This window comes from Microplitis mediator, chromosome 6 (genome assembly GCF_029852145.1).
Source record: "Microplitis mediator isolate UGA2020A chromosome 6, iyMicMedi2.1, whole genome shotgun sequence".
Classification (NCBI taxonomy): domain Eukaryota; kingdom Metazoa; phylum Arthropoda; class Insecta; order Hymenoptera; family Braconidae; genus Microplitis; species Microplitis mediator.
In genome coordinates this window covers 20,239,252-20,262,256 of record NC_079974.1, presented here as the reverse complement: position 1 = coordinate 20,262,256, position 23,005 = coordinate 20,239,252, and the positions used below count along the sequence as shown (strand labels likewise).

Here is a 23,005-nt window from a genome sequence, read left to right as displayed (position 1 = left end):
TCACTTCAATCGATATGTAAATAAAAATTTAAATTTTAAGAAATAAATCTTCTTAAGATTCAAAATTTGAATCATTTATTTTTCACAAGAAAAATAAGAGCGATTGAAATCTTGTAAAATTGTTTACTTTAGTGATAATTTATTGATTATTGTTATCAATTCAAACCCGATTTTTTGATAATTTATTTGATTAATAAAATTATATCAAATCTAGAAATAAAAATTGATTAAAAAAAATCAGATCAATATGTAAAGTCCAATCGCTCTTATCTGTTTTAAATTTAAGATTCAAATCTTATTTTCGCCACGAGTTTTCTAAATACTCATAAAATATTTAAATGCATTAATAGAACCATTATACTTCTAGAGTTTTAATTATCCAGTTAATAATTATTAATTAATGTATAGTAAAATAAAAAAAAGTGTATGAAAGTTTAAAAATAATATTTTAAATAGGCGGTAGTGATTATCTAAAGTCTAGATAAATAAGTCTTTTGGTAACTTTGGTAATTTACTAAGCAATCATCAACTCTCCATAGCTTCCGCTCGTTCAGTGTCAATCTGATGAATTGTTCGCTTGCAACGATTCTCGACAATTGAATCTCGATTATCAGTGTGCATTCTTTGTGCCTTATAAATAGGTTCGTACTCACGTAATTGAGCCATGAAACCATCATTGGGATTTATACAAAATCTTCTGTGTTGCACCAGCGTGTAAGCTTGGCTGTAATTTAAATAAAAATTATTGATCATCAATCATAAGTAATTATAGTATTTAAATAATCAACTAATGGACATACAAAGGCGAGCAGTTATATCTTTCCATAATATATGCTAGTACTAATGCTGCGGATCGTGATATACCAGCGTTGCCGTGTACCAAAACACGACCTCCAGAATTTAATCCTTTGTTTATAAATTCTTTTACTCTTCGGAAATGCTGGATAATATTTTCCGTAACTGTGTCAGCGATATTGAGAACTAAATATCTGTAAATTTTTTAAATATTTTATTTGTTTGGCAGAAAAAAAATTATATACAATGAGGCTCCATTATTTTTTACTTATCAAAACTTCCTGTCACAACAAAATTTTGTAATGATCCTCAAGTTAACAATCAAAAATTTTTGGATTTTTTTTTTCAACAAATGAATAACAAAAAAAAAAACTAAAATTATGTACATGTAGAAAATTTTAAAAACTATTGGAGTAATTTTAAAAGAAAAATTTTTTTCTTCATAATTTATCGTTAAAAGAAAAAAACCAAAAATTGTTAGACGTCAGCTTCAGTATGAGTGTGAATGTAACTGACAAGTAGGAGACTTTGAAATTTTTAAATAAATAAATAAAATGTAAGTAGACTAAAAATTAAAAAATGCGTATTTAGGTCAACGAAAAATCAGTGCACGCCTTTTTTAAAATTTCATTATTTCAATTAATTAATTTATTTGAAATTTATAAACTGTCTCATGTCTGCTACATACACACTCATACTTCAGTATCAATTTTATAAAGACAGAAAAAATGATGCCTCAGTATAATTCCTAATGATCCTAAAGTTAGCAGACAATTAAAAATTTTTGAATTTTTTTTCACCAAATCAATTACAAAAAAAAAAAAAAAAACTAAAAATATGCACATGTAGAAAATTTAAAAAACTACAGGTGTAATTTTTTCAAATATTTTTTTTTTATAATTTATTGTTTAAAAAAAAAATCTAAAAATTATTAGACCTCGGCTAACTTCAGTATCATTAATTCCTAATAAAATACTTACTCAAAATCATCAGGAAAATTTGGCTTGATAAATTGACTCTCAATGTCTTGTCTTACACAAATTATATGTGTAATACCTATTTCTTTTAGTGATTGTAACTGAGAACGACTTGCCGAACTATAAGGACCCAGATATAAACCAGGTGCTACTTCCTAACAAATGAAAAATTTTTATGCACATGTTTTATTTGTAATTAACATTATAATTAAAAACAACGATCTGATAAAATAAAAACTTACTTGCATACTTCTTCGCATTATATATGACCATTCTTTAGTGGTATTGGGAGTCGATGTCATTTCAGGTAACCGCAGATAATCTTCGAATCCATTTTCAATCGAACTTTCCTGTAAATTAAATAATTTATTATTAATTTGACAGATGAAACTTGATGTTGGTTTTTAAAAAATTACTGGTCGCTAGTAATATTTTAGTGACAGAAAAATAAATAGTTTTAACCTAAAAATAAATATGAGGGTGAATGTAGATGACAATTGTCGATTTTTCAAATTTTTAAATAAGTGTTAGTGTTTAAATTAATTGTAATTCAAAATTTGAATTTATCTGACACATTCACACTCTAAATTAATATTTAAAAATTTAAATAATTACCTCGTCTTGAATTTTTAAATCATTACATGACATAGTGATATTTTTATAGTTATAAATAATCTAATAAATCAAAATTAAAATACAAAGATGTATATAATTTTTTTTTTTTTTTAAATAATAAATTTAGTGAACAACTTATTGATATTGTTTGTGAACAAGAAAAAAAAATAACCGTAACCTAAAACTGACAACAACCCAACTGTCTCTAGGCTCCAGACATCTAGACAAATTTATAAACAACGCGCTCTTATGGCAGATTCATAACTGAAATGAAACATTTTTTTTTCTTATGATAACACGCAGTAATACCATGAGTGTAAATGTAGTAGACATAAGACAATTTTTAAATTACATATAAAAAAATTAAATAATCAAATTGATAAAATAAAAAAAATGCATGTACTGATTGTAGATTTTTCTAAAAGTCTATTTTTATGATCCTGGAGTTAGCAGACAATTCAAAATTTTCGGATTTTTTTTTAAACATATCAATTACAAAAAAAAATAAAAACCAAAAATATGCACATGTAGAAAATTTTAAAAACTCAGGTGCAATTTTTTCAAATTTTTTTCTTTTCAAATTTACCGCCTAAAATAAAATCCAAAAATAATTAGATGTCTGCTAACTTCAGTATCATCTATTTTTTACTTTTTTTGTTTAAACAATTTCATTTTATTATTTAAAAATTTAAAAAATTGTCAGATGTCCGCCAACTTTACTGTCATAGTAATACCGACTAATTCAATAAAATAAAATTTCAAATTTATTGTAATTGTGTAAAAAAAATTTATTTTATTTTAATATAAATAATAAAGTATAAGTTACAATATATGTTGCGATATTAAGTCGATTAATTATAATTTTTAATTAACCTCAAGTTTGTAGACAATTAAAAATTTTTGAATTCTTTTTTTTCAACGAATAAATTACAAAGAATAAAACTAAAACTATGAACATGTCGAAAATGAAAAAACTAGAGGTGAAATTTTTCAAAATATTTTTTTTTCTTTTTAATTTATTTTGAAAAATATTCAAAAATTATTAGACGTCGGCTAACTTCAGGTCATAAATTATGATCCTGAATTTCGATGACAATTAATAATTTTTGAATTTTTTTTTAACTTATTAATTACAAAAAAAATAAAATAAAAAAATGCATATGTAGGAAATTAAAAAATCTATAAATGCAATTCTTTAAAATATTTTTTTTTACAAACAAACAAATTATTTTGACAAATTTAAAATTATGAATAATTAAAAAAAAAGTATTTCGAAAAAATACACTTGTTAATTTCAAAATTTTTTAAATGCGCATTTTTTTTTATTTAATTTTATTAATTATTAACTCTATTTATTTATAATTTTAAATTTGTCTTGTCACACTCATTAAATTAGCAGGCAATTTACAGTTTTTTGAATTTTTTTTTTATAAATCAGTTACAAAAATAAATAAAACTAAAAATGTAGACATGTAGATAATTAAAAAAAATACGAATGCAATTTTTTTGATAATTTGTTTGGAAAAAAATCAAAAAGTCATTAGACGTCGACTGATTTGACTATCATTAATTTTCAAAAGGTTTTAAATCGTCAATGCTTAAATATTCTAATATATTACGTAAAAAAGTAACCGGTAGGAATTCACAAAACAAATTTGTCAAAAATTTTTCTGCATGATTGAACAACTTACAATGTTCCAAAGATTTATTGAAACGCTTAATAATTATCTTAGAATATAAAGGGAACTTTATTATCACTTGATTTTGCGTAAATCCATTAACTACATCACGATTCCTAGCGTAAGATGCTAATTCATTATCACTTTTAATTAAATAATCATTATAATTAACTGTAGTATTTTGGATAACTGCTTTTTTCATTCGTGTTATTTCCTTAGCATAACGACTAGACTTTTTACTAAAATCTTTTCCTTTTTTTACTAAATTGGAGTAATAACAATAAAACCAACTTTCCTTATTCATATACATATTAGCAGTTTCCAATTTTATAAAGTGTTCTTTTAAAATCTGGTCAATGTTATCAAATTGATCAGGAAATTTTCTAACTAAATTAATATCTGCGCCAAATTTTAAAAGTATTTCCGTCATTTTTTTATTGTTAAACATAACAGCGAATTGAAGTGGTGGATTTCCTTCCACGGTAAATGCGTCAACATCAGCGCCTTTTTTCAAAAGTAATTTTACCAATGGCACTGACCTATTTCCCACAGCAATATGTAGTGGCCTCAAACCGAAAGCTACAACTGGCAAATCAACATCAATTCCACTGTTCAAAAAATTTTCAACAGCTATCAGGTTTCCATTATCCGCAGCAACGTGAATAGAATGCATTCCGTGTATTGACAAGACATCATGATTAGCGCCGTATTTGAGAAGAAGATCAACCATATTTTTGTTATTAAGTTCTAGAGCACGATGTAAAACCGTGCATCCATTTTTAGTATTAAGCATATGGATGTCAATATTAGTACTACGAGTGAGTAAAAACTCGATCAAATCAAGTCTCTCTGCTTCAACAGCCATATAAAGAGCAGACTTATGTGTTCCATCAGTCGCGTTGACATCAATACTTTTATTTGTAATCAATAATTCAATTAAAATGAAATTTCGATTTTTAACAGCGATATGCAACGGCGTTACTCTTGTATTCACTGAATTTACGTTGCCTTTTTGGTTGACTTCTATACCCCAGTCTATCAAAGTCTTGGCCAAAGGTAAATTACTATTCAAAACAGCAATATGCAGTGCGTTCAAACCATATTCTGTTATAGTATTTACAATTATACCGTGATTTTTAAGAAGTATCATGATGTCTTCGCGGTTTATGTCAGCAGCAACATGAAATACAGAACACAATTCATATTTAACATAATTACCATGTGAGTAAACATTTCCTCCATTCTCTAGTATCATTTTTACCAAATCAATGTACCCTCTTTTTACAGCAAGAAAAAGCGGGGTTTCGTTGAGTTCTGTCACAGGATTTATAGTTGACTCTTCTTCAGAAAGCAGCAACGCTTTTACACCTTTATGTTCAATAGAATTAATGTCAGTGTCTTTAAATAAATACTTAATCATTTTAACACTACGTCGATTAAGTGCACAGTGTAAAACTCTTTTACGCATCAGGTGGGAAGAAATATGAAAATTTGGTTTTATGGACAGCAGATGCTCGAAAGTATTTTGAGGACTCAGTTCGGCAGCTAAATGTAATGCAGTGTACCCTATTTTTCCGTTATAAATTGTTCTAGCATAGACATTAGCTCCATATTTAAGCAGACAGTCAATCATATCCAAATTGTTTGTCTTCACGGCAATATGAAGCGCAGTATCACCATCCAATCGAGGAGCGTCGATGTCAATACCAATTCGTAAAAGCTCCATAAATGCAGGCCAGTCATTTTTTTCAACAGCCGTATGAAGTGGAAAGTGGTCACCATATTTGTCATTTATACTATAAAAGTCATAATTGCCCGAGTATATATCAAAGTCTTCATCATCACAGGCTTCCACGCTAGTAGATTTTGATGATGACGGCAGGTTATCTTGGGATTCTGATAAATTTTTTTTCGATGGCGAACTTTCGTTTTCTTCATTTGCGTCAAAAAGCTTTCTCTTATTTGCTGATAAATTTTCATCAGCCATCTTGGTAACACAAAATCTTCCACTAGATATTTACGTTATATATTTAAAATTGAATCTAAAACTATAAAAATTGAAAAAATTCTCACTCCATTTTATTTATAAAAATAATTTAGTTTTCCGGAAGATATATTTTCTTACCTTTTATAGCTTCATATATTTAAAAAAAAATTCAAATCACAATAATTATATTTATTTATTAGAAAATAGTTTTTCTTGCCTTTTATTCTAAGATTTTATTTTATTTTAAATTAACAAACTTTCTTATCGTAAAAATGACTCTATACTTAATATCAGTATTTTCTATCTAGAGTAAGTTCTCACGGTTCTCCACATGGCGCCAAAATTCTCGATACGTTAATTAGTATTACTATTTATTTTTATTTGCCTTCAATGAGACTCATACTCTCGTCATTGAAATAATTATTTTCGGGTACTTCCGGTTTCTACTATTGTACAGAAAAATGTTCAGCTCTCCAAATCTACAAAAACCGAATTTCTTTTAATAACTTGCCAATAAAATAATTTTCCTTAAATTTTAATTTACAGCGCGCCAAGTATTTAAAATTTAAACTAGAAACCAAAATTTCCTCGACTTTTCTTCATAATATATAGATATACCTACTGTTGGATTGATAAAACTCCGTCCTTTGATATTTAAAATAAATTTCTAATACCGTAAGATAATTAAATGGATTTATAATAATCGCACTAATTAATGTCAGCTTAATTTTTGTAATTAATGCCAACTAACTCCTAAAATACATAAGAAATAAAATTAACAGGCAAATATCTTCTCTGTATTTTTAAAATTTATTTAAATCAATTATTTATTGTAAACAATTCAAATACAATTTAATAATTAATTTGTATTTCTGTATCATTAATTATTTTTTCTTACACTATAACATAACATTTTTTTTTACAGGCTTAATAATATAAATATAACAACTGAAAAAAAACACAAAAATTATAACATTCAACTTTTTAAATCCTCGTCCAATTTCTTCTTGACATTTGAGTCTGACGAAACGCCTGTGAACAAACCATGAAGAATAGCATCAGCAAATTTTTCTCTGTCTTCATCAGTATTAAGCGAAAATCCCAGCGAAGGAACTAACTCTGTCTCAACCAATAATTTGTCATCAGGTTCAACTCTAGTCAAATTTTTATTATTTACCAGCTCGTTATTTACTTTACGTCTCTGTAACAAATCATATTTATTTTTGAAATCAGGCGTTTTTTCTTGTTTAGGCAAATCGAATAATGTCTGTGCTGACCGTAGAAGTCCTTCATGTTTAGAATCCCCAACTTCATAATTATCTTTGACAACAGTCTCAGTATTTCTTAATCTCGCGTTGGCTTGTCGCGGTTCATTATCATCAATACTAGCCGAGGAAACGATATCGTACGGAGGCGTCGTCAATGAGAATGGTCTAGGAAAATTATCAGCAGCCGAATCTTTGTCATTTAACGCCAACTTATTTCTACGGTTGACTGAATTAGCTGTCGTTTCGTTAATAATTCGTGATCTTGTTCTAGGTCTCTGTCTTAATTTGCTGTCAGCAGTTGAAACTTTATTCTTACGATAGTTATCAGCAGAGGTTCTAGAATTAGATCTCGATATTTCAATGTCTCTTATTAAATCAGAGGACGTGGGATCGTGTTGAGCAATAAGACTTCTTATCAATTCACCAGTTGGATCTAAATCTTCACCATTATTAACTGTCAATGTCACTTCAACCGGAGAACTTTCACCGACAGCCGCGTCTTCCACCTCCAAACTATCTTTCGCAGAGTTGTCTTTAAAACTAGACAATAAAATATCAGATATTGTTGAAGATTCGTCACCACTTGCTGTATTTATATGAATGTTTTTATTATCAATTAATGTGTACTCATAACTTTCAGGTGGATAAGTTGAATTTTTAGTCTCAAGAAGTGAATGTATAAGAGGCGGATCAAATATTCCAGACGGAGGCTCTATTATTTTACGCTGAAGATCCATTGCCGTGGAATTTACTATTGGAGATGATGATTTTTCGACACTTTTAATAGTCGTGTACTGTTGCTGTTGAGTTTCGATTTCATTTTTTAATAATGGAATTACGTCAGTGACGGGGGATTCAAGAGTTGTTTGAAACCAGGAAAGTGTTGTCGGTACATGAACAATATTTGGTGTCGGTGTTGTAGATGACGGAGATAAAGATGAAGATGATAATGATGGCGATGATAATAATGACGAATGATTTCCTAATTCTTTAAATTTTTCAAATACTACATTGTCATGTTGGTCAACGTTTGAATAATAATAAAATGGTGGGAGAATACTTGAAGACGGTCTTGTAATGGCTCTGTCACTCAGCTCTAAAGAATTTAATTCATCCGATTGTTCTTCACTACTATTATTATTATAAGGATGAAATTCAATGCTTGAAATTTCTGGATCCCGTTGAGATTTTTCGGTAGTCGTAGTGGTAAATCTTGAGTATGAACTCGATTCGGCAGTTGAAACTTGCGGAGGTTTTTCCGTGGAAGTGTATCTGGATAGAGGATTTAAATCGATCGTCGGAAACTCCGAGACGTTAGATTTTTCGGTGCTTATTGATTCGTCGTTTTGTTTGGCCCTCAATCGTATTGCCGGTCGCGGAAAAGAAATTTTGTTCAGTTTAAAACTTCCATCGTCCTTTAAAATTGTCGGAACCTCGACAGCAAATGGTAAAGTTGTCTTTACACTGGCGGGTGTTACAGGCGTAATTCTCTCCTTAGTAGTCGTAGTTGTCGTACTTGTAGAAGCTGTCGTCGGTGTCGGTGTCGTGGATGAAGGTCTCGTTGGTGTAATCCTCCCACGATTTTTTCCTTTAGCTGAATATAAATGATCAGAGCTTTCGAATTCTAAATCGTGCCTTGAACGTGATGCTGTTGACCTTACAATTGTAGGAATTGTTGGTGAATAAAATCTTCGTGTCGTTGTCGTAACTGTAGGTACTGTAGGTGCATAAGAAGGTCTAAAGTCATTGTTGTATCTCGTATCGACATGATCTTTTCTATCTCTGCCAACAGTATGGATCTTTATTGAGGATTCATCATCGTCACCATTATTATTATTGTTATCATTATAGTTATTAAAATTATTATTATTATTGTTGTTATCATTATTATCACTAGATTGTGAATAATAACGGGAATTACGATTACGCTGATTTCCCGACCCCGAGTTCGAATATCTCGAGCTGTATTTGTACTGCGAATAATCCAAACCAGACTGATCATTAGAGTAATCGGAAAAACGTTCAGAGCTGTGCAGATCATTGGCATTTGGAGATTCATTGATTAGGTCACCGCTTGGTGCGTCCTGAGGATCTACAGAAACCCCATTACCGGATGATTGAAGACTCGTCATTTCATAAGCCTTGCGCAGATACTCGTCGTCGTCATCAATAACTTCACTTGTTGGTGAAGAAGTTTCAATCTGATAGAACGACTTTGTCGATGAACAGTCAACTTTATTCCACCAATCGCACGTCAAGTAACGCTGGCTAAATGTTGAGCCAATTGGACACAGGAATGAAGACACCAAAAAATTACCATCGCACACGTGGAAGAGCTGACATCCAGCTTCTTCATCGGCATAATATCCTGGGGAAAATAAAATAGATAATAAAAATTATATTTGTGGTAATATGGTAAAATTAAAGGGAGGACAATAATATAAAATTAGAATTTAATTTTGACCAGAAGTTGGACGTTTCGTCCCTTTATCGGGACTTCTTCAGCAACTAAAACAAGTCATAAAAATTTTTATAAAAATTATATAAATAAACAAAACAAATTAATTATATAATCACGTGGTACAACATAACCAATTACAAATATATGATCACATTCTACCTTGATCATATAAATTCTATCGTCTACTAGATGTTTTTGAGACAAACGTCATTTTATTTAATGATATAAAAATAATTAGCATTTTTTTGATACAGTCGACTACCCGTTATAAGCCTGATCTAGGGGACGTAGGGGAAATTTTTCTTGTAATTTCAGTCTTCCCACTACCGTGCGTTTAGTTTTGTTCTCGACTACCCGTTATAAGCCTGTTTTATTTTATATCATTTTAAACGTCATATTTACGTTTTGTTACATACGTCACTATCCCAATTTTTCTAGTCTTTGTAGCGCTAAAGTAAATACTTATCTTTTTACACTGATAATAATTGTAATGGAAAAAATTATAATGACAACGGTATTAATTACAGTAATGATAATAATAATTATTATTGATCAACATAATGATCAATAAAACTTTAAAATTGTAACAGAAGCTTTAATTGTAATTAATGATTACAACTATGAACAATAAATAATATCTTACTTAATAATGATTAAATTATTCTCCGCAAAACATCGATAGTAAATTTCCATCATTTATTTTGATATTTGTTCCTATTGTTAGTTTATAATTTAGAGAATTTTAACGGAGGCTTATAAGGGGATGTCTGGTACGAAACTCAAAAAAGTGGTTAAGTGGGGGAAGCTGTTTGGACTCAGTAACTTCCGATTGAGGGGAAGAGGCTTATGAAGGGCAGGCTTATGACGGGTAGTCGACTGTATAATATTTAGTTGCTGAAGAAGTCCCAATAAAGGGACGAAACGTCCAATTTATGGTCAAAATTAAATTCAAATTTTATATTATTGTCACCTCCCTATGATTTTACCATTTCATTAAGTTGATCTGGACACGATTTTAAATTAATATATTATTAATAATATTTCCTCGATTACTTAATAATCTTGTGTAATTTAATTTCTCATAGCTAACGCCCCGCGCTCATAAATAAACACCGAGAAAAATAAATTAATTTAATAATAAATAATAATAATGATACTTTTAATTTAAAACCCTAGCAAATTAAATGGTTTATTAAATAATAATTAAAAATATTCAAATAATCTTAATTACCCGCCAATTATAATATTTAAATTATGCTTTAATAATTCACTAATTATTTTATAATAGCGTTAATTAAAAATTGCAATTAAAAAATACATCAATGGTACAAACATAGTAACATCATAGCATGTTCTTTCATACTACAAATATATATATATATATACATTATATACATATAAGAAAGAGAAATACTAATAGCCAGTATTTCACAATCCACGTGCGTCTGTAGAATCTAGATCTTCAGCAGACTAGTTAGTAAAAAAGATTGCCGTCAGATAAACCCAGTAAGAATTTTTTAAAATTTATTTATTTATTTTTATTTACCCGGAACGTCGTCTCGTATCGATGGCTACATTTAATGAACCACTAAGACGCTATTGTGAAATCGATTTCAAAGCACTCCTTAATCGATACGTTAACGTTGCATTAATATATATATATAGAAGTTATAAGTAATTGTACAAATTATTTAAATACCACAGGACAAATAAAATAAAATCGATTATGCATAAGGACAAGGAATGCGTTAAAATATAATTTATATTTTATATTGTTGTTATATATTTGTTTGTTATATATCGGTAGGTTCAATAACGCCAATAAAGCTTAATAGTAATGATTCACCGACTTGCTGACCTATTACGAAAGCTAATAAAATGTTAGCAGGAGATTCCGTGATATCTCTAGACTTGTAACGCGGTACCATCATATCCTGATGCGCATCGTTAGTAATATACATAACGTATTTCCATCCTTGACATGGATGCTAAAGGTGACAAAAAGCCAAAGTAAATGACATATATTTTAGCTAAATGCACATTAAGTACAGATACCACGTGTATGTGATCAATTATATATAAATGATAATTATCGTTTCTGGAACCGGTTTTTCGTTTAGAGTCAAAGTTTAAATGTTTTTTTAAAAACTACTACACTATCTAGTCATCACAAGATGACAGTGTAATTAGTATAAGTAAAATTTAATTTTTGCAATAACAAATTGCAACAGACCCTCGTGCCAACATTTGCCGACTATCTATATGTATATTTTATATTTTTTACTTTGTTGTTCTATAACTTTCCCAAGATATTTACATATTATACTCATAAATTAGCTCGTCTGTTAATTTTATGGAGGTGTAGAGCTCACAAAATGTTTTTTTTTGTTACTAAATTTATTTAACCTTGAAGAGGTCCCGAGAAAGGGTCCGGTGATTTAATATATGACCTCACCTCTAAATTGACGCTCGCATGTGAAACTAGTCTGTGGAATCCTCCTAAAAGACGGATAATCTACTCCCGGTTCTCCTGGTACGTTGAGTCGGTAGCTCGATAAATCTTAAAAAAAATATATTAGTTATGTAATAAAATATTATATTTTAAATACCAAAGTCTATAAACAATAATATATATTGTTATTAAAATTATATATTCAGTATGATTATAACGAGAAATTTCTTACCAGTCTCTTCATCGTACGGGTCGTAAATGTCAAAGGAGTCATCTACAGTCGGTTCGTAATATGTGCTGCAATTATTTACCAACATATTTTAATTTATACACTAATAATTAAAGTAATGATGCAAATAAATATATAAATTGATAATAATAATAATGGATTATTTATTGCTTTTTTTTGAAATTTACTTTCCACGTGATCCGTCAACCGCTCGGCGATGCGCGTGATTTTTCTTCGGCGCTTCCTCCTCGATCTTAGGGTCAAGTCCATTTGTATTTTGGCAAATGATAAGAACTGTAACGACTATGAACAAATGATAGTAAAAGTTAAATGTATAATTTATTTAAATAAAATAAAAATTACGCTCTAAATTAAAATAAAATATTTCGGAAAATTGCACTCATAGTTTTTTTCGTTTTCTACATCTGCATATTTTTTGGGCCAGTTTTTCGTACAGGGTTTAAATTCTTATTGCTGGTATATCTGTATATATATTATTGATGTATAGATATACTAGGAATATTAATTATGAGTGTAAATGTAGCAGATATGAGACAATCAATTAATTAATTAAAATAATGAAATTTAAAAAAAGGCGCGTACTGATTTTTAAATTATCTTAAGTATGCATTTTTTAATTTCCGTTTTTTTTACTATTTATTTATTCGAAAATTTAAAAAATTGCCAATTGGCAGCTAAATTTGGTATCAGGCGTTTTGAGCACCTGACAAAATATCTCCGACAAAATATCTCCGGACAAAATATCCCCATGAAAAGAAAGCAAAAATAGTGAAAAAAACTGACACAAAACTGGGGATATTTTGTCCAGAGATATTTTGTCGGGGATATTTTGTCAGGTGCTCAAAACGCATGGAACCGCTAAATTCACCCCTGATTAAACAACTGAATTCGATCCAATTAAACAGAATTAAATTTTGAATTCTATTTAATTCAGATAAATTTTGTTAATTCGGTACCTAACTTAAAAATGAATTCTGTCTAATTCGGCAGGAAAACCAGAATTTGTCCGAATTAAAACGAATTTAAATAATTCTATTCGGTTTAATTCTGATTAATTCGAAAATAATTTTCCAATTTCTGGTTCTGAATCTGAATTAAACTGAACTAAAACGAATTTAAAATTTTTAAATCAGTTTTATTCTGTTTAATTCAAATTCAAATTTTCAATTCAGTTGAATTCTGTTTTGCAGAATTTGACAGAATATAACAAAATTAAAATTTTTAATTCGGTCGAATTCAGTTGTTTAATCAGGGACGCTCATTATTAATTCAAACCTGGTTTGAAAAACTGGCCCTTAATTTTTTAATTAAATTAAAAAAAAAAATCAATAAATTGTAAGTTGTCTGCTAACTTGAAAATCATTTATGCTTTAATTATAATAATTAATTTAAAAATTTGAAACTTACAGAATACTAAGCGGATCATATTAATGATTTGACAACGATAAATAATAAAATAACACAAGATTTAAATAAATATAAATGATATCGTTGATATTGATATAAAAGTAGTATCGCGATTCACTCAATGACAATAGATCACTGCACTGTGACTCTCAAGACTCATCTCCGGGACTTCTTCTTGGGTTCTTCGTCTTCTCACTACAACAACAACCACTATAACAACAACAGCTAAACCAGAGTCGTAGTGTAAGAATCACGTCGCACCCAAGATGGGAAGAAGGGATGAGTATAGGCAAGTTGCCTCTTACCTTTTCCCCATGACTTTCCTACCTCTCACTTGATACTGCTGTCTCTTCTTCACTTCTTGTTTAATCAAATCGCGGATCGACTCATACTTATCACAACTTATACTCAGCTTCAGTATTCCTCTATATAAGTACATACATACATATATACATGTATATAGAGAGATAAATCTACCATAGATTGAACATATCGTACTATAAATATACGAACGCGAAGATAATTATCCACGGTAATATAAATCCTTGAACTATCATTCGGGGTCGCGCCATTGCTACCATAAGCTCGATATAAAAATTATTTCAATGAACGAGATATAATTATTATTATAATTCAAATCTGGAAAGTAATTAGAGAGAGTTGACCGCTGGGTAATTATCACGATAATTCGATCTGATTTGAATTTACATTTATAATTATAATTATTATTGTAAAAAAAAATGTTTATACATAAAGGAGGAAAGGAAAATTATAGAAAAATTACAACATTAGTAATTTTGTCTAAATTTAAAAGTATCGCCGACTTTCCTTTGTGGTAATTTTCTATCTGTAAAACCATTGTAATTGTCCGAGATTGAGAAAGCTTTTAAGAAACTTTGAAGTGTCCTATTACAAGATGGGAGTTTGAGAATAAAAGTAAAACAATGCTGGGGATTATAAATTTATGGTTTAAAAATAATTTTATCTTTATCTTGCAATTAAATTAAATAAACCCCTTTATTATATTACGCAAGTGATATCGAACCAGCAAAGACTGAGAAGAGTATGCAGAAATCTAAGTCGCCATAATCAATGTCTAATGAAATACTTAATCCTCATCGTGAATTAACCGAAAAATAAACATTACTTTTATCTCCCATCTTCTATCATCTTCAGTTCTTACTTTCAAAATTTATTGCAATGTTACAAATAACCGCGATTGACCCATATTTAGATTTATATTTATTATTTAATATTTACCCAGTGAAATTACAAGATTCAAGTATTTTTATTTTTATTTATATTATTTATAATGTAATTGTACAGTTGGGCCGTTTATAGATGTCATTATGTAACTTTTATGACATTGTTTGAATTCTTCTTTCATTTCTCACTCGTCTCGCATTCTTTATTATACATCACCATAACAATAATAATGATAATAAATAAATAAAATCGTCCCTTATGATTCATCTCAGCAACAGATACGACTTTCGCTTTCCACTCACGCACATCAATATTCTGACTTTGATCTTCCTCCTTACAATATTTTTATTAAATTTTTTTTCGACTTTTCAAACCGACAGAACTCCGCGTAATTTAAATATGATACTGAAGTGAGCCGACGTCTAATAATTTTTGAATTTTTTTCAAAAGGGTAATTTATAAAAAAAAATATTTTTAAAAAATCGCACTTATAGTTCTTTAAATTTTCTACATGTGCTTTATTTTTTTTTTTTTTTTTTTTTAATTAATTTGTTAAAAAAATTGTTAATTGCCTGCTAATTTATGATACTGACATTATCTGACGTGTAATAATTTTTGAATTTTTCCCCAAACGATAAATTATAAAAAAAAAATATTTTTAAAAAATTGCACTTATAGTTTTGTAAATTTTCTACATGTGCATATTTTTTTTTTTTTTTTTTTTTTTTAATTGATTTGTTGAAAAAAAAATCCGAAAATTCTCAATTGTCTGCTATTTCAAGATCATAATTAAATTATCCTGAAGTTAGTATGGAATTTAACCGACGTCTAATAATTAAAAAAATTTTTTTTTAAATATTAAATCATAAAAAAAAAACATTTGAAAAAATTGCACCTACAGTTTTTCAAATTTTCTACATGTGCATATTTTTATTTTTGTAATTCATTTCGTGAAAAAAAAACCCACCAATTTTTAATTGTCTGTTAACTTCTGGAGCATAAGTTGGTAGACGACTAAAAATTTCCGGAGTTTTTCAACAAATCAATTAAAAAAATTAAAAATATGCACATGTAGGAAAATTAAAAAACTATAAGTGCAATTTTTTTTTTCATAATTTATCGTTTTGGAAAAATTACAATACGTCGGCTAACTTCGGTATCATGTAATTTAATTATGATCCTGAAGTTAGCAGACAATTAAAAATTTTTGGATTTTTTTTTTAACAATTAAATTCGAAGAAAAAAAAAACTAAAAATATGCACATGTAGAAAATTTTAAAAACTACAGGTGCAATTTTTTAAAATATTTTTTTTTAATGGTTTATCGTCTAAAAAAAAATTCAAAAATTGTTAGACGTCTGCTAACTTCAGTATCATATTTAATTTAACAAATAAATATAAGAAGATTGAAATATCTTTGCGGATGTGAGATAGAAAAAAAACGAAGTCATTGATGTAATAAAAAAAATAGAATAGTATTCACACGATTTTCATGTAAATAAAACGAGTAACGTCAGAGATGAATGAATGGTCGGGAAATAGTTGTCAAGGTATATGTATCCAAGATTGCCGTTTATAGATTGTTACTTAAACTCCATACCAACAGCGTGAGAATAATTGCGTAATGATAATCGGTAAACAAAATGTACTGTGAGAGAAAAATAATAACGGATTCTTCTTTAATAGTTTTTCTCATCGTTATACATTTATCTAAATTATCATTATTATTATCAGTATATTGTTTTGTATTTCCGTTTTTAAACCAGTAGTCAATATTTCGAAAAATAATTATATCAAATTATGTTTAGATAAACACATTGATGGCATACTTAAGTAATTATCTTTCATTGTTTCAATGTTTTTAGTTTTATTTTTAAGTTATCGTCATTATTTATTACACTGTAAAAAAAACGAGAGTGAATTCGGAGTAATTACGGATTTTATTTCAATCCGAATTCATTCAGAGTTTTGGAGTTTTAGAAAAAATACTTCACATATGGAGTAAATAAGGAGTTTGTTCTTTCAGCGCAGTAAATTCGGAGTGATCTGAAGTTTATTTCAATTCGAATTCACTCAGAGTTCCGGATTTTTAAGAACCCACTTCTTATACGGAGTAAATAAGGACTTTGTTCTTTCAGCGAAGTAATTTCGGAGTGATCTGAAGTTTGTTTCAATTCGAATTCACTCAGAGTTCCGGAGTTTTAAAAAAATTACTCCACATATGAAGTAAATAAGAACTTTGTTCTTTCAGCGGAGTAATTTCGGAGTGATCTGGATTTTATTTCAATTCAAATTCACTCAGAGTTTAAAAAAAATCACTTCTTATACGGAGTAAATAAGGAGTTTGTTCTTTTAGCGGAGTGATCTAGATTTCATTTCAATCCGAATTCATTCAGAGTTCTGGAAATTTAGAAAAATTACTCCACATATGGAGTAAATAAGGACTTTGTTCCTTCAGCGAAGTGATTTCGGAGTAATCTGGATTTTACTTCAATCCGCATTCACTCCATTTTAGAATTTCAACATTAAAATAAACTCCCTTCGGAGTGAATTTAATCCCGAGGGGATTAAATAAATAAACAAAGTCATCCGCTCCGCAAATTTTTTACAGTGTAATTGTACACCGGTAATTTTTATTACGGCACTCCTTTTTTTCTTACTTTCCCTAGTTATCTATACTTGCAGATTATAAAAGATCATCTTTTATTGTAAATTTATTATTTTTATAAGGGTAATAAAATTTGCTTTTGAGACAATATCAAAAGGTCCTTTTAAAGTTCACGTTCAACTATATCATGTCCTTGTAATACTTATTACTGTCATTATATATTTTATTACTTTAATTTTATTTACATCGGCAATTATTTCAAAATTTAAATCTTCGATTACAGAAATTTTTAATTAATTTAATTTTTTTATCGTTAAAAAAAATAAATAAAAAAACTTTCTGGTAATTTTGTCGCGGTAATGAAGCAATGCCTCGCTAATGAGTATTAAAAATAAAATAAATTTTTTTTATGCCTCGGAGTTATTTGTTTAGACAATTACTTTTACTCAAGTATTTTGAAAGTTAATAGTTGATATCAACAAAACTATTATATTACAGCGAACATTTTTACTCTTTTTTTATTCTAAGATTTTACTTTATTTTATTTAAAAATAAAAAACTTTCTTATCGTAAAAACGACTTGAGTAAATAATAATTATAATTATAATTATAAAAATAAAAATAAAAATTATTACAACTGTGTAATTAAAAAATTTTATTAAATATTAAATTAATTACTCAACAAAGAAAAAATTAATTTTTATTAATTAGACAGAAAATTATTGACATAAAATTTATTGATATCCCTAAAATTAACTTTAGATACATTTGTTTTTTTTTTACTTTTACATTAATATATATATATTTATTTATTTTTGTAAATTCATTAATTTATATCAATTCAATAATACGGCACAGGCTTTACAAAATTAAAAAAAAACACAAAATAACCCACGCGTATAAAGGAATGATGGGTAATATCACGCGTGTGATTACATTCAAATTGGCATGCATACGCGCGATAATTAATTTATAAATTCAAATAATCATAATAATGATAATAATAATAATAATAATAAAAAAGATCACTAAACATTATTTCAAAGCAAGAGTGAGATGTTATCATAGCAGTTGGAGGTAAATCGGCCCTGCTTGACTCATTACGTATTTGCACCATCACTGGACCAGCCGCGTATTACATCAATATTAATTTTTTTTTGTTACCTGATATCCAAAGCTTGTCGAGAAACAAGAGATTAAAATTAAATGTTTAAATAATTATATTGTACGATAATACATGAGTATCCGTATTGAATAATCGTCAAAATTTATCGGTCACTGTTATAGTTTTTTTGTTATCCGAAATAATTATGTATTATTATGATTAATTATGGTAATTAATTTAAATTGATTATGCAACATTTAGCGGTTAAAGTATTATGATTTTTTTTCCTTTGTTATTATCCTATATAGTAATATATAATATATATCTATAACTTATCATTTTTTTTATTAAATCGTCGACTATTCCTACAATGGACCCTCGATCAGACTGTTCTTTAGTGTACAGTAGTAGACACTCCGTGCTAGAGAAATTAACGCAATTACAAATGCACCTACAATAATAATTGTAATTTAAATATCGTTCCATATGTTAGTAATTAATGAATGAATCATTCGATTGTAAGTTATATATAACACTTACCAATGTATACAACATAAATTCCACCGTTATTGCTCGCGAGAGTGTACGTTCCGACCTGTAAAATAAATAAATTTTTATTGTTAGTAGAAACAAAATAAATAAAAATTTAAATTGTGGATAAATGAGACTTACAGTCACAGAAATACCGATTACGAGTGCAATTATTCCGATGGTTATAAACATTATTCCACGTCCTCGTGCAAAATCTGGCCCAACGGAAGACACTTTACGACAATGTGGACATCGTGCCAATGCATTATTCAGAGTATTGAACTGCAATGTTTAATAAATAAAACAATTTTTTTTATTTTAAATATATATTGACATAATAGTAATTATTAATACTATCAGAGTATGGAATCTGCTTCCATAAAATTCCGCTAACATGCCAACTTGCCGAGAATTTCGCATTTCATGCTACAATTATTTTTTTAATGGAGAACTAGGAGTATGTAATTAACTATATTATGATGGGTTTTAATCAGTGTATTATTTTAACTTGGCTATAAATAATTTTGTTTTTATGAGTTTTTTTATTAAATAAAATTTTTAATAAAAATTATTTAGTCATATGAGCATTTAATGTTCATTGAAAAAATTTCCACCTGAGCTCCCTCCTACTGAGATTTGGCTTGAATAATTAGTGTGTCTTGCTCGGGAAAGTAGAAAATCTATTAGGGGATGAACAAGCGGATAATTGCTTGTTGGGAACCCGAAAGAAACAATTGGAGGAAGCCCTTTACATAGGGTATGGGAAGAACTTGCACCCTACCACTAATCCTACGTAAGCATGTTGACCAGAGCTGGGAGTCTGGTACCACAGGGGGCCTTTCCAAGTCCACTGTGACCAGAGTCACAGTGGCTGTGGTTAGGTACCACGAGCAATGAGGATTTTTGATTATACCTCCGGTTAATGTCCACCATAGTTTCGACTAAGAGTGTCGTCTGGTTAGAAGAGAAGGGATTTCGCAGCGCGTGTATGCCCAAAAGGGTGAGGAAACGGCCTCCGGTCGGCGGAGGTGGACCTAGGTCCCGTTACATTAATTAATTATTGAAAAAATTGTGAAGGTTGATTAATAGAATCATGAATTTAACCATCTAATAATTTTTAGATTTTTTTAAAACCGATAAATTATTAAAAAAAAATTTTTCAGAAATTGCACCTATAACTTTTTTAGTTTTCTACAGGTTCATATTTTTATTTGTTGTTTTTTTGTCATTGGTTATTAGAAAAAAAATCTGCAAATTATTAATTATCTACTAACTTTAGAATCATTAATTAATTACAGGATTTGGTAATTTCGGAGCGACATTTTTTCAATTTGGAGCATCATATAATTTTATAAAATTAACTATACATATTCTTGTATTTGTAACTACTCTTTACTCATTACAGTCTTTTTCTCGTTAAGCATCTTAAGGATTGTAGCCTCTGACTTTAGGAGCTACCCCCCTGTGATAAAGTTCAGCCCCACTAGGGAAGGGCTAAGACATTGAGGCGGATGAAGAAGAGGCGTTCCGTAGTCCTCCGAGGACCCAACGTGACGTCATCTAATTATTCTGACCCTTCCCCTCATTATATTAATTATTGTTAACCATCCCTATTTTACGATTAGTTGTCAGATCAGACCCAATACCATTTAATTGTTAACTAAATACTTGTTTCTCTCTACTAACAAGTGAAATATATTAAAGTCCCTTTCTTACACATGTAAATTTATTTAAAATTTTAAATATTTTACGATTTTAGTTCCAATTCTATTACCGATTAAATAAATGAACATTCATTACCAAAAATGTGTCATGACAATGTGCACAGCAGACTCTACACATCCCGGGCATCGATAGGACCGGTGGTGTAACCGGACTAGGCGCAAGATTTATAATACGCTTGCAATTTGGCCTGGGACAAGCAATACGTTGTGATGAACTCTTGCATATTAACAAACAATTGCATGGACATCTCACATATTTTTTTCCTGGCGGAGCATTTCGTATTGGCTATAAAAATAAATAACTATTGGTAATAATATTATCATTATTAACAACAGTCGCAATTTGAATTTAAAAAAAAAAACATTACTGTCTATAATTAGATGAACGTAATTTACTAAAAAAAAAATGAACTCTAATTTAATATAAACACGCAACAAAATTACCGTAGCTTCATTACACTGGCTACACTTGACAACATGTTGATCTTTTTTTCCGGAAATATCAATCATAGCCTGGCATACTCTGCAGGTGACCATGGGCATTCCGCTTTGATTTGCCGACTGATAGGGTGGTGGTACTTCATCAGGACCAATTGGTGAAACTGTGTTGACATTTGATTGTGTACCATCTAAAGTATCAGTAAAAAAAAAAAACAATATGATTATTATTGGACATCAACTCGACTGTAATAGTGAGTAAATCAATAGGCTCTCAATGTAACAGTAGATAAATTAAAATGACAGTATGATAAATAAATTTTTTAAAGATAATTACCAATAGCATCACTGGTACGCGAACTATAATTGACACTTTCATTTTTTAAGAGCGGTTGTCGCTCACCCTCACGACCATCACCCATTTTGTTAGAACAATAAAAATTTAACCGTCTATTTAACAACTAATTTTTACGACACAAAATTATTGTTCACCAGCTATATGTCACTGTCAATGTTTACTATAAATATAAATATATAAATATTATTATATATTTTATTTTTATATTGACACTTTACATATCTATGACACAGTTATGAAGCCGCCATCATACTGTTTCTCTACTGTCAAATGTGTAATTCGATGTATTTGCAATAAACTACATACACACATACTCAAAAAAAAAATCACTTGGATTAGATGACACATTCACTGTCCGAGAATAATTGTCTAGTGCCATCTATGGTTCAACTAAAAAATTTAATCGATTGTCGATAACTTCTACAAACTGATGAGTGTGAAGTAGCTGACAGTTTCTGATCCTGAAGTTAGCAGACAAATAACAATTTTTGAATTTTTTTTTTAACTCCCTGAACTTGGTACCTTAAAATTAATTTTTTAAATTTTCGTTATAAACAATTCAATTGTACGTCCAATGTCCGATATAATTTTTTATTTGTCCAATAATTGTTTATTTATAAAAAATTAAACAAATTTGTATCAAACAATCGAATTGTTTATAATGAAAATTTAAAAAATTAATTTTGAGGTGCCAAGTTCGGGGAGCTTTTTTTTTTGACAATTTAATTTAAAAAAAAAAAATCTAAAAAAATGCACACGTAGAAAATTTAAAAAACTATAGGTGCAATTTTTTAAAAATATTTTTTTTCTTTAAATTTGTAGTTTAAAAAAAAACCAAACTATTAGACGTCGGCTAACTTCAGTGTCAGACAATTTGGAATTTAAAAAATTTTTGAATAAATAAAGAAAATGGAAGCAACATTAAAATTGAAAAATTCATACTTGGATAATTGAAAAATCATTACGCGCATTTTTTTAAAATTTCATTATTTTAATTAATTAATTTATTTAAAATTTATAAATTGTCTCATATCTGCCACGATCCTGAAATTAACCGATCAAAATTTTCGGATTTTTCTTTCAAAAATTCAATTTGAATAAAAACAAAACTAAAAAAATACACAGGTAGAAAATAAAAAAAAAC

General features: G+C 28.7%; 4 protein-coding genes across 7 annotated transcripts; all 4 read right to left on the bottom strand.

Moving 5' to 3' along the window:
* Positions 1-203: 203 nt before the first annotated feature.
* LOC130670642 (serine/threonine/tyrosine-interacting protein-like) lies at positions 204-2,631 on the bottom strand. Of its 2 annotated transcripts, XM_057474087.1 has the most exons (6): positions 2,566-2,631; positions 2,388-2,447; positions 2,015-2,122; positions 1,776-1,927; positions 801-989; positions 204-724 (listed from the first exon to the last, which is right to left on the bottom strand). In XM_057474087.1, the coding sequence occupies exons 2-6, from the start codon at positions 2,418-2,420 to the stop codon at positions 526-528; spliced, it is 681 nt and encodes a 226-aa protein (XP_057330070.1). In that variant the 5' UTR covers positions 2,421-2,447; positions 2,566-2,631; the 3' UTR covers positions 204-525. The 2 variants fall into 2 exon arrangements, with proteins under 2 accessions (XP_057330070.1, XP_057330069.1); XM_057474086.1 differs by having other exon boundaries at positions 205-724; positions 2,388-2,628.
* Positions 2,632-3,772: 1,141 nt separating this feature from the next.
* Positions 3,773-6,543, bottom strand: LOC130670639 (putative ankyrin repeat protein RF_0381). 2 transcript variants are annotated; one of them, XM_057474083.1, is made up of 2 exons: positions 6,192-6,543; positions 3,773-6,114 (listed from the first exon to the last, which is right to left on the bottom strand). In XM_057474083.1, exon 2 carries the CDS (start codon positions 6,051-6,053, stop codon positions 3,954-3,956), a length of 2,100 nt encoding a protein of 699 aa, XP_057330066.1. In that variant the 5' UTR covers positions 6,054-6,114; positions 6,192-6,543; the 3' UTR covers positions 3,773-3,953. The 2 variants fall into 2 exon arrangements, with proteins under 2 accessions (XP_057330066.1, XP_057330067.1); XM_057474084.1 differs by having other exon boundaries at positions 3,773-6,108.
* A 306-nt stretch (positions 6,544-6,849) lies between these two features.
* LOC130670638 (probable serine/threonine-protein kinase nek3) lies at positions 6,850-14,305 on the bottom strand. 2 transcript variants are annotated; one of them, XM_057474081.1, is made up of 6 exons: positions 14,219-14,305; positions 13,892-14,086; positions 12,652-12,766; positions 12,467-12,531; positions 12,238-12,342; positions 6,850-9,689 (listed from the first exon to the last, which is right to left on the bottom strand). In XM_057474081.1, exons 2-6 carry the CDS (start codon positions 13,908-13,910, stop codon positions 7,030-7,032), a joined length of 2,964 nt encoding a protein of 987 aa, XP_057330064.1. In that variant the 5' UTR covers positions 13,911-14,086; positions 14,219-14,305; the 3' UTR covers positions 6,850-7,029. The 2 variants fall into 2 exon arrangements, with proteins under 2 accessions (XP_057330064.1, XP_057330065.1); XM_057474082.1 differs by having other exon boundaries at positions 14,197-14,293.
* A 4,042-nt stretch (positions 14,306-18,347) lies between these two features.
* Positions 18,348-22,251, bottom strand: LOC130669241 (type 2 phosphatidylinositol 4,5-bisphosphate 4-phosphatase). Its single transcript, XM_057471995.1, has 6 exons — positions 21,841-22,251; positions 21,510-21,694; positions 21,142-21,351; positions 19,483-19,623; positions 19,351-19,405; positions 18,348-19,261 (listed from the first exon to the last, which is right to left on the bottom strand). Exons 1-6 carry the CDS (start codon positions 21,923-21,925, stop codon positions 19,176-19,178), a joined length of 762 nt encoding a protein of 253 aa, XP_057327978.1. The 5' UTR covers positions 21,926-22,251; the 3' UTR covers positions 18,348-19,175.
* Between the last annotated feature and the right edge of the window lie 754 nt (positions 22,252-23,005).